The sequence below is a fragment of the Oncorhynchus gorbuscha genome, linkage group LG18 (assembly GCF_021184085.1).
Source record: "Oncorhynchus gorbuscha isolate QuinsamMale2020 ecotype Even-year linkage group LG18, OgorEven_v1.0, whole genome shotgun sequence".
Classification (NCBI taxonomy): domain Eukaryota; kingdom Metazoa; phylum Chordata; class Actinopteri; order Salmoniformes; family Salmonidae; genus Oncorhynchus; species Oncorhynchus gorbuscha.
The window spans coordinates 82,856,961-82,869,309 of record NC_060190.1 but is presented as its reverse complement, the minus strand read 5'-3'; the positions used below and the strand labels follow the sequence as shown (position 1 = coordinate 82,869,309).

At 44.5% G+C, this 12,349-nt stretch overlaps 1 protein-coding gene across 1 annotated transcript in view; it reads right to left on the bottom strand.

Moving 5' to 3' along the window:
• Nucleotides 1-364: 364 nt before the first annotated feature.
• The window catches only part of acot8 (acyl-CoA thioesterase 8), a 12,609-nt gene continuing 624 nt past the window's right edge, over nt 365-12,349 (bottom strand). The window contains 6 exon segments of the mRNA XM_046311716.1: nt 365-1,872; nt 2,294-2,485; nt 3,966-4,123; nt 4,415-4,467; nt 4,469-4,641; nt 10,181-10,317. Coding sequence (XP_046167672.1) covers nt 1,739-1,872; nt 2,294-2,485; nt 3,966-4,123; nt 4,415-4,467; nt 4,469-4,641; nt 10,181-10,317 — 847 coding nt within the window. The 3' untranslated portion in view covers nt 365-1,738.

Genomic DNA, 12,349 nt, shown 5'->3' with positions numbered 1-12,349 from the left:
TTCTGCACTTGGATTGGAACCGGTGCTGTGATCAGATGACAAGAGAATGGAGCTCTTTGGCCAGGCACACCAGTGGTGGGTTTTACACCCCAAAGCGCTAATCAAAATCTATAAAGAAATGGTTCATTGACCACAAATTAACATTTTGCAATGATCAACGCAGTCTCCAGACTTGAACCTGCGGTTTGGATTGAAGAGAGCAGTCAATAAGCACAGACGAAGATCCCTCCCAATGTGTTCTCCAATCAGAATGGTTTATTCCTCTATACAGAATCTGATTGGAGAACACATTGAGAGGGATCTTAGACCATTCCTCCATACAGAATCTGATTGGAGAACACATTGGGAGGGATCTTAGACCATTCCTCCATACAGAATCTGATTGGAGAACACATTGGGAGGGATCTTAGACCATTCCGCCATACAGAATCTGATTGGAGAACACGTGTTCTACAGTCTCATAAAACATGTTCGAGAAAAGCTCAGTGTCATTATCCTCACAAGGGGAGGGTGCTAGAGTATTGAAAACATGGGTGCCAATCATTTCAACCCCTATCTTTTTGAGATTTTTTATTACTTTTAAACAAAATCTCTAGGATAAAATAACAATTTACATTTTGTGCATACAATATAGCTAAATATTTCAATGATTTATTTTATACAGTCTTTGTTGCTCATCTTTATCAAGGATGTCAATCATTACTGGACCTGACTGTAGATTTCCTGTACGTTCCTGAAAAGATAGACATTATTGAAATATGAACAATTAATAAGGGAAGCTTATGGAACCACAATGGACACAACAATTCTCAAATCATTTAAAAAGGTAAAATAATTCAATATAAAATAGTTAATATATATGGAAATCTTTATCTTGGTCAGAAAATCTATTCAGTCAGAATCAAGTCATTATAATCATCACCACATGGTTCAGTAGATTGTAGATGCATAATAAGGGGGTGAAGACTGGAGATGGAGGCTGGAGATGGAGGCTGGAGATGAAGGCTGGGGATGGAGGCTGGGGATGGAGGCTGAAGTTGAAGACTGGGGATGTAGGCAAGGGATGAAGGCTGGGGATGGAGGCTGGGGATGAATGCTGGGGATGGAGGCTGGAGATGAAGGCTGGGGATAGAGGCTGGAGATGGAGGCTGGGGATGGAGGCTGGGGATGGAGGCTGGGGATGGAGGCTGAAGTTGAAGGCTGGGGATGTAGGCAAGGGATGAAGGCTGGGGATGGAGGCTGGGGATGAATGCTGGGGATGGAGGCTGGAGATGAAGACTGGGGATGGAGGCTGGAGATGAAGGCTGGGGATGGAGGCTGGGGATGAAGGCTGGGGATGGAGGCTGGGGATGGAGGCTGGGGATGGAGGCTGGGGATGAAGGCTGAAGTTGAAGACTGGGGATGGAGGCTGGGGATGAAGTTGAACCGTTCATCAACACCCAGCAGGTGATCACTAACACACCGTGGCCACCAGCCGTTCATCAACACCCAGCAGGTGATCACTAACACACCGTGGCCACCAGCCATTTGTCAGCAGGGTGTCTCTATTTAGACTTGTTTTCACTAATTGGTCTTTTGACCAATTATATTAGCTCTGACAAATATATGTGAAGAGATCTGATGTGATTGGTCAAAAAAACAATTGGCGGAAAAGAGATCATATTTGGGCTGCCTGTATAAACGCAGCCAGTCTCCTGACTCTACATGGCTTCATTAGCCATTTAAAAGGTTGTCATGGTTATAGCTTGCTCTCGTTCGTCACGGCGCTGGTCGTCAAGGCCTTGACCCTGATTACCCCCTCCTGGGCACAGCTGGCAGCCAGCACCCCGTCTCGCCTCCACAGACGTCCCTGAACCAGCCCTCTGCTGCCCCCTGGTGGACACACACACACGTACGTTAGCATGTGGGAAGACTTAACACAGAGAACCAGTTGGAATGCTGCTGCCCGTAACATTGGGTGTCCACGTGCGTGAGTATATGTGTCTCTGTGTGTCCATACCTGTCTCTCTCTGTGTGTGTGTGGGTGTGTGAGTGGGTGGGAAGTGTGTGTGGGTGAGAAGTGTGTGTGTGTGTGTGTGTGTGTGGGTGTGTGAGTGGGTGGGAAGTGTGTGTGGGTGAGAAGTGTGTGTGTGTGTGTGTGTGTGTGTGTGTGTGTGTGTGTGTGTGTGTGTGTGTGTGTGTGTGTGTGTGTGTGTGTGTGTGTGTGTGTGTGTGTGTGTGTGTGTGTGTGTGTGTGTGTGTGTGTGTGTAGTGAGTGTGTGTGTAGTGAGTGTGTGTGTATGTGTGTCCATACCAGTCCAAGAGCTCTCAGTCTCGTAGAGCATCCATTCGTCTGCCCTGAAGGTGTTGTGGAACCACATGGCGTGATCCAGAGAGGCTAAGAAAGTGGCACGCTGCCCGGGGTAGGGCAGGAGAGCAGTGTCCAGGAACGAATAGTCTGACACATAGGCTGCCACACAGCAGTGGAGCTTCATATCACCTTTACCTGGGGCAACACACACAGCTTACTGCATCTCCGTCGGGCAGAGTGGTTAGAGCAGGGAGGGTCAGAGCAGGGCTGGTTTCAGCAGGGAAGATCTGAGCAGGGAGGGTCAGAGCAGGGAGGGTCAGAGCAGGGAGGGTCAGAGCCGGGAGGGTCAGAGCAGGGAGGGTCTGAGCAGGGCTGGTTAGAGCAGGTCGGGTTAGTGCAGGGAGGGTCTGAGCAGGGAGGGTTTGAGCAGGGAGGATCTGAGCAGGGAGGGTCAGAGGAGGGAGGGTCAGAGCAGGGAGGGTCAGAGCAGGGAGGGTCAGAGCAGGGAGGGTCAGAGCGGGGAGGGTCAGAGCGGGGAGGGTCTGAGCGGGGCTGGTCAGAGCAGGGAGGGTCTGAGCAGGGAGGGTCAGAGCAGGGAGGGTCAGAGCAGGGAGGGTCAGAGCAGGGAGGGTCTGAGCAGGGCTGGTTAGAGCAGGTCGGGTTAGTGCAGGGAGGGTCTGAGCAGGGAGGGTCAGAGCAGGGAGGGTCTAAGCAGGGCTGGTTTGAGCAGGGAGGATCTGAGCAGGGAGGGTCAGAGCAGGGAGGGTAAGAGCAGGGAGGGTCAGAGCAGGGAGGGTTAGAGCGGGGAGGGTCAGAGCGGGGAGGGTCAGAGCAGGGGTCTGAGCAGGGCTGGTTAGAGCAGGTCGGGTTAGTGCAGGGAGGGTCTGAGCAGGGAGGGTCAGAGCAGGGAGGGTCAGAGCAGGGAGGGTCAGAGCAGGGAGGGTCTGAGCAGGGCTGGTTAGAGCAGGTCGGGTTAGTGCAGGGAGGGTCTGAGCAGGGAGGGTCAGAGCAGGGAGGGTCTAAGCAGGGCTGGTTTGAGCAGGGAGGATCTGAGCAGGGAGGGTCAGAGCAGGGAGAGTAAGAGCAGGGAGGGTCAGAGCAGGGAGGGTCAGAGCGGGGAGGGTCAGAGCGGGGAGGGTCTGAGCGGGGCTGATCAGAGCAGGGAGGGTCTGAGCAGGGAGGGTCAGAGCAGGGAGGGTCAGAGCGGGGAGGGTCTGAGCGGGGAGGGTCTGAGCGGGGAGGGTCTGAGCGGGGAGGGTCTGAGCGGGGAGGGTCTGAGCAGGGCTGGTCAGAGCAGGGAGGGTCTGAGCGGGGCTGGTCAGAGCAGGGAGGGTCAGAGCAGGGAGGGTCAGAGCAGGGCTAGTTTGAGCAGGGAGGGTCTGAGCAGGGCTGGTTAGAGCAGGTCGGGTTAGTGCAGGTCGGGTCTGAGCAGGGAGGGTCAGAGCAGGGTCGGTTAGAGCAGGACTGCCCAACTCTCTTCCTGCTGAGCTACCCTCCTGTAGATTCACGCCAACCCTAATTTGGAGTAAATAATTAGCTGCTTAATTAGCTGCTTACCAATACCTGAACCAGGTATGGTAGGTTAGGGTTGGACTGAAAACCACAGGACTGTAGATCTCCAGGAAGAGGGAAGGGCAGCCCTGGGTTAGAGTCATACACAGGCTCTTTATCTTACCGATGTGGCCTCTAGCGCGCACCCAGTACAGCTTCTTGGGTTCCATGGCAACGCCGCGGTAGAAGTCTGGAGGATTGACAGGTTTAATCTCTATGGGAACCTCGTCAGCTAGCAGCTTGTTCAGGCCCTGTTTGGCTTTCTCAGCCAAGTCTGGTTTACTGGAACACACACACACACAGAATGTGGATAGGATCAGTTCAGAGTGAACCCTTGGCATTGCCATGTCCTACCAACTGAGTTACACAGAACCAGGACCATTATAAATATATGTTTCAGAGGTTTAAAAAGGAACATAAAGGAACGATATAAAACAACTTTGATTGTTTGAACGGTTCAGAACTTTATTTTGCTGGTCGGAACTGTGGAACGAAAAAAAAGAATAGTGGTTCTGATCAGAACGAAAGGAAAATGATTTTGTTTCCAACCCCTGGTTATTACACTGTTATTACCTGAGGTAGAGCTGTATGAGTTCCTCCCCCGTCAGCAGGTCTTCAGGAGGGGGGGACAGAGGGCATGGTGAACTGGTGCTGCAGAGGAGAGGGCTGGTTACTGTGGAAGGAGGCCTGGCAGATGAGGATGGGCTGACCGTATTGGATGGCCTTCACTGACCGCACGCTGAAACTACGACCGTCCCTGGTCCTCTCCACCTGGTACAGCACTGGCACCTTGGGGTCTCCTGGCACAGAGGTAGGGCTATATGTTAGGAAGGTTTAGGTCAGAGGTTATAGGTTAGGCTGACCACCTCCTCCAGGCCTGCCGAGCCGAAGAAACGCCATGCCGAAAAGCAGACGCATGACATTGAACTCCACGGAGTTCGCCCCATTACCTTTGCACGAGATACAGTGTATTCACAAAGTATTTACACTGTTTACTGTTAGGAATTTTTATGAATAATGACTAAACAATATCTACATTTAAATAGAACTATAACTAATTAAACTCTACCCTGTTTCATTATATCTGATTAATAAAGTTAGTTCATCAGGAAGAGATTAAGTCGCCTGAACAAGGAGTAATTAAACATAATAAACACCATTCCAACTCGGTTGGGGAGGAATGGGTTGTAAGTAAGCAAAAAGGATCATTAACCTATGTTTGAACCGACTCAACTATAACTCTGGGGCGTTTAGATAAGACAGCGAGAGCCCCTCCAGGGTTTCCCTATCTGGAACTGTCTGCTAGATAGTGATAGATAATGGTGAGACTTCAGAAGTTAATCTTGATATATAGTGTGTGGGTCATGAGTGTGCGCTAGAGGGTTGGAATAAACTTTTGAACCTGCTTTGTCTTGGTCGAGAGGAGGAGATTCATTCTATAACAAATGACGTCATATTTTATACAGTATATAAACTGTTGTTCGTGGTTCAATGGCAGCGCTCTCCGAGAATAAATACTATTATCTCCTTTTAATAAGATGCTAGAAACAGACAGAGTGATTACAAATTGAATTGGTTAATTAACACATATAGGAATTATGAAATTCCCATGATAACCCCATTATGGGGTATTCTGTCATTATGGGGTAGTGTGTCATTATGGGGTATTGAGTCATTATGGGGTATTGTGAAGTCATTATAGGGTATTGGGTCATTATGGGGTATTGGGTCATTATGGGGTATTGTGAAGTCTTTATGGGGTATTGTGATGTCTTTATGGGGTATTGTGATGTCATTATGAGGTAGTGTGATGTCATTATGGGGTATTGTGGTGTCATTATGGGGTATTGTGATGTCATTATGGGGTATTGTGGTGTCATTATGGGGTATTGTGGTGTCATTATGGGGTATTGAGTCATTATGGGGTATTGTGGTGTCATTATGAGGTATTGTGTCATTATGGGTATTGAGTCATTATGGGGTATTGTGGTGTCATTATGAGGTATTGTGGTGTCATTATGAGGTATTGTGTCATTATGGGTATTGAGTCATTATGGGGTATTGTGGTGTCTATGAGGTATCGTGTCATTATGGGGCATTGAGTCATTATGGGGTATTGTGGTGTCATTATGAGGTTTCGTGTCATTATAGGGTATTGAGTCATTATGGGGTATTGTGGTGTCATTATGAGGTTTCGTGTCATTATAGGGTATTGAGTCATTATGGGGTATTGTGGTGTCATTATGGGGTATTGTGGTGTCATTATGGGGTATTGTGGTGTCATTATGGGGTATTGTGGTGTCATGGGTTATTGAGTCATTATGGGGTATTGAGTCATTATGGGGTATTGTGAAGTCTTTATGGGGTATTGTGAAGTCTTTATGGGGTATTGAGTCTTTATGGGGTATTGTGATGTCATTATGGGGTATTGTGATGTCATTATTGTAGGGTGGCAGCGTAGCCAAATGGTTTGAGCGTTAGACTAGTAACCGGAAGGTTGCAAGATCGAATCCCCGAGCTGACAAGGTACAAAGTCTGTCGTTCTGTCCCTGAACAAGACAGTTAACCCACTGTTCCTAGGCTGTCATTGTAAATAAGAATTTGTTCTTAACTGACTTACCTAGTTAAATAAAGGTAATTTAAAAATGGTGTCATTATGGGGCATAGTGCCATTATATGGGGTAGTGTGAAGTCTTTATGGGGTATTGTGATGTCATGGTGTCATTATGGGGTATTGTGCCATTATAGTGTGTTATTATGGGGTAGTGTGTCATTATGGGGTAGTGTGTATTTATGGGGTAGTGTGTATTTATGGGGTAAATCAAATCAAAATCAAATCAAATTTATTTATATAGCCCTTCGTACATCAGCTGATATCTCAAAGTGCTGTACAGAAACCCTGCCTAAAACCCCAAACAGCAAACAATGCAGGTGTAAAAGCACGGTGGCTAGGAAAAACTCCCTAGAAAGGCCAAAACCTAGGAAGAAACCTAGAGAGGAACCAGGCGATGTGGGGTGGCCAGTCCTCTTCTGGCTGTGCCGGGTGGAGATTATAACAGAACATGGCCAAGATGTTCAAATGTTCATAAATGACCAGCATGGTCGAATAATAATAAGGCAGAACAGTTGAAACTGGAGCAGCAGCACAGTCAGGTGGACTGGGGACAGCAAGGAGCCATCATGTCAGGTAGTCCTGGGGCACGGTCCTAGGGCTCAGGTCCTCCGAGAGAGATAGTAATGTGTATTTATGGGGTATCGAGTCATTATGGGGTATTGTGTCATTATGGGGTATTGTGTCATTATGGGGTATTGTGTCACTATGTCATTATGGGGTATTGTGTCATTATGGGGTATTGAGTCATTATGGGGTATTGTGTCATTATGTCATTATGGGGTATTGTGTCATTATGGGGTATTGTGTCATTATGGGGTATTGTGTCATTATGGGGTATTGTGTCATTATGGGGTATTGTGTCATTATGGGGTATTGTGTCATTATGGGGTATTGTGTCATTATGTCATTATGGGGTATTGTGTCATTATGGGGTATTGTGTCATTATGGGGTATTGTGTCATTATGGGGTATTGTGTCATTATGTCATTATGGGGTATTGTGTCATTATGCCATTATGGGGTATTGTGTCATTATGTCATTATGGGGTATTGTGTCATTATGTCATTATGGGGTAGTGTGTCATTATGGGGTAGTGTGTCTTTATGGGATATTTTGATGTCATTATGGGGTATTGTGTCATTATGGGGTATTGTGTCATTATGGGATATTTTGATGTCATTATGGGGTATTGTGATGTCATTATGGGGTATTGTGATGTCATTATGGGGTATTGTGATGTCATTATGGGGTATTGTGATGTCATTATGGGGTATTGTGATGTCATTATGGGGTATTGTGATGTCATTATGGCATATTGTGATGTCATTATGGCGTATTGTGATGTCATAATGGCGTATTGTGATGTCATTATGGGGTATTTTGATGTCATTATGGGGTATTGTGATGTCATTATGGGGTATTGTGATGTCATTATGGGGTATTGTGATGTCATTATGGGGTAGTGTGTATTTATGGGGTATTGTGTATTTATGGGGTAGTGTGTCTTTATGGGGTATTGAGTCATTAAGGGTTAGTAGTCAGTATAGGGTAGGTTAGTTGGAGCAGGGCAAATTCAATCTGGACCTTGACTGTATAATCTGTGGGATGTTGTGGAAACGGTGACTGTATAATCTGTGGGATGTTGTGGTAATGTTGCCTGTATAATCTGTGGTAATGTTGACTGTATAATCGGTGGCATGTTGTGGTAATGTTGCCTGTATAATCTGTGGCATGTTGTGGTAATGTTGAGTGTATAATCTGTGGCAATGTTGCCTGTATAATCTGTGGCATGTTGTGGTAATGTTGAGTGTATAATCTGTGGTAATGTTGAGTGTATAATCTGTGGTAATGTTGAGTGTATTAATCTGTGGTAATGTTGAGTGTATTAATCTGTGGTAATGTTGACTGTATAATCTGTGGCATGTTGTGGTAATATTGAGTGTATAATCTGTGGCATGTTGTGGTAATGTTGAGTGTATAATCTGTGGCATGTTGTGGTAATGTTGAGTGTATAATCTGTGGTAATGTTGCCTGTATAATCTGTGGCATGATGTGGTAATGTTGACTGTATAATCTGTGGTAATGTTGCCTGTATAATCTGTGGCATGTTGTGGTAATGTTGAGTGTATTAATCTGTGGTAATGTTGACTGTATAATCTGTGGCATGTTGTGGTAATGTTGAGTGTATTAATCTGTGGTAATGTTGACTGTATAATCTGTGGCATGTTGTGGTAATATTGAGTGTATAATCTGTGGCATGTTGTGGTAATGTTGACTGTATAATCTGTGGCATGTTGTGGTAATGTTAAATGATGATCAGTTCCTCACTGGCCCCGTAAAAAGTTGCTGTTCAATCGATTACATTTATAATGGCCTTTTTCCAATCGGCAGATGTCACAAAGTGCTTACACAGAAACACAGTCTAAAACCCCAAACAGGAAGCAATGCAGAAGCATGTGTTATATGTATAACCTGTGGGGTGTTGTGGTAATGCTATGATGGAGTTGTGGTAGTGTTGTAATATTATGGTAATGCTGTGGTAGTGTTGTGGTAGTGTTGTAATATTATGGTAATGCTATGGTAGTGTGTTGTGGTATTGTTGTAATGTTATGGTAATGCTATGGTGGAGTTGTGGTAGTGTTGTAATATTATGGTAATGCTATGGTGGAGTTGTGGTAGTGTTGTAATATTATGGTAGTGTTGTGGTAGTGTTGTAATATTATGGTAATGCTGTGGTAGTGTTGTAATATTATGGTAATGCTGTGGTAGTGTTGTAATATTATGGTAATGCTATGGTAGTGTGTTGTGGTATTGTTGTAATGTTATGGTAATGCTGTGGTAGTGTTGTGGTAGTGTTGTAATATTATGGTAATGCTATGGTAGTGTGTTGTGGTATTGTTGTAATATTATGGTAATGCTGTGGTAGTGTTGTAATATTATGGTAGTGTTGTGGTAGTGTTGTAATATTATGGTAGTGTTGTGGTAGTGTTGTAATATTATGGTAGTGTTGTGGTAGTGTTGTAATATTATGGTAATGCTATGGTAGTGTTGTGGTAGTGTTGTAATATTATGGTAATGCTGTGGTAGTGTTGTAATATTATGGTAGTGTTGTGGTAGTGTTGTAATATTATGGTAATGCTGTGGTAGTGTTGTAATATTATGGTAATGCTGTGGTAGTGTTGTGGTAGTGTTGTAATATTATGGTAGTGTTGTGGTAGTGTTGTAATATTATGGTGGTGTTGTGGTAGTGTTGTAATATTATGGTAGTGTTGTAATATTATGGTAATGCTGTGGTAGTGTTGTAATATTATGGTAATGCTGTGGTAGTGTTGTAATATTATGGTAATGCTGTGGTAGTGTTGTAATATTATGGTAATGCTGTGGTAGTGTTGTGGTATTGTTGTAATATTATGGTAATGCTATGGTAGTGTGTTGTGGTATTGTTGTACTGTTATGGTAATGCTGTGGTAGTGTTGTGGTAGTGTTGTAATATTATGGTAATGCTATGGTAGTGTGTTGTGGTATTGTTGTAATGTTATGGTAATATTATGGTAATGCTGTGGTAGTGTTGTGGTAGTGTTGTAATATTATGGTAATGCTATGGTAGTGTGTTGTGGTATTGTTGTAATGTTATGGTAATGCTGTGGTAGTGTTGTGGTAGTGTTGTAATATTATGGTACTGCTATGGTAGTGTTGTGCTAATGTTGACAATGTCAGCTCCTCACCTGCCCGTACAAAGTAGCAGTGGAGAGAGTGAGCAAAGACGTTTTCCCCAACGGACTCTGCTGCAGCCACCAGGGCCTGGCCAATAATCTGACCCCCAAACAGACGACGGGTACGGGGTACCCAGTGGTGAGTCCCTCTGTAACACAGGCACACACACGCAGAGAGAGAGAGAGAGAGAACCATAATTTCCCAGATGAAACAACAAAAGAGGTGAATGTCGAGCAGTAGTTAGCTAGCTGTACTGATCTGTTAATAGGGGGTGGCAGAGTAGCCTAGTGGTTAGAGTGTTGGACTAGTAACTGAAAGGTTGCAAGTTCAAATCCCTGAGCTGACAAGGTCGTTCTGCCCCTGAACAGGCAGTTAACACACTGTTCCTAGGCAGTCATTGAAAATGAGAATTTGTTCTTAACTGACTTGCCTCGTTAAATACAGGTAAAATAAATCAAAATAGCAGGCCAAAGGTGAGTGTTGGGCAGTATGCTACCAGTATGCTACCAGTATAGATCTATCTCCAGCTAACAGTATGCTACCAGTATGCTACCAGTATGCAACCAGTATGCTACCAGTATGCTACCAGTATGCTACCAGTATGCTACCAGTATGCTACCAGTATGCTACCAGTATGCTGCCAGTATGCTACCTGTATGCTGCCTGTATGCTGCCAGTATGCTGCCAGTATGCTACCAGTATGCTGCCTGTATGCTACCAGTATGCTACCAGTATGCTACCAGTATGCAACCAATATGCTACCAGTATGCTACCAATATGCTACCAGTATGCTACCTGTACAGATCCATCTCCAGTTAACAGTATGTTAACAGTGTGCTAAAAGTATGCTGCCAGTACAGATCTATCTCCATCTAAATGTATGCTACCAGTACAGATCTATCTCCAGCTAACAGTATCCTACCAGTACAGATCTATCTCCAGCTTACAGTATGCTACCTGTACAGATCTATCTCCAGCTAACAGTATGCTACCAGTACAGATCTATCTCCAGCTAAATGTATGCTACCTGTACAGATCTATCTCCAGCTAACAGTATCCTACCAGTACAGATCTATCTCCAGCTAAATGTATACTACCTGTACAGATCTATCTCCAGCTAAATGTATGCTACCTGTACAGATCTATCTCCAGCTAAATGTATGCTACCTGTACAGATCTATCTCCAGCTAACAGTATCCTACCAGTACAGATCTATCTCCAGCTAAATGTATGCTACCTGTACAGATCTATCTCCAGCTAACAGTATGCTAAATGAATACTACCTGTACAGATCCATCTCCAGCTAACAGTATGCTAAATGTATGCTACCTGTACAGATCCATCTCCAGCTAACAGTATGCTAAATGTATGCTACCAGTACAGATCTATCTCCAGCTAACAGTATGCTAAATGTATGCTACCAGTACAGATCTTTATCCAGCTAACAGTATGCTACCTGTACAGATCTTTATCCAGCTAACAGTATGCTAAATGTATGCTACCTGTACAGATCTATCTCCAGATAACAGTATGCTAAATGTATGCTACCTGTACAGATCTATCTCCAGATAACAGTATGCTAAATGTATGCTACCTGTACAGATCTATCTCCAGCTAACAGTATGCTAAATGTATGCTACCAGTACAGATCTTTATCCAGCTAACAGTATGCTACCTGTACAGATCTATCTCCAGATAACAGCATGCTAAATGTATGCTACCTGTACAGATCTATCTCCAGCTACCAGTACAGATCTTTATCCAGCTAACAGTATGCTACCTGTACAGATCTTTATCCAGCTAACAGTATGCTACCTGTACAGATCTATCTCCAGATAACAGTATGCTAAATGTATGCTACCAGTACAGATCTATCTCCAGCTAACAGTATGCTAAATGTATGCTACCTGTACAGATCCATCTCCAGCTACCAGTACAGATCTTTATCCAGCTAACAGTATGCTAACAGTATGCTACCTGTACAGATCTATCTCCAGATAACAGTATGCTAACAGTATGCTACCAGTACAGATCTTTATCCAGCTAACAGTATGCTACCTGTACAGATCTATCTCCAGATAACAGTATGCTAACAGTATGCTACCTGTACAGATGTATCTCCAGATAACAGTATGCTAAATGTATGCTACCTGTACAGATCTATCTCCAGCTAACAGTAT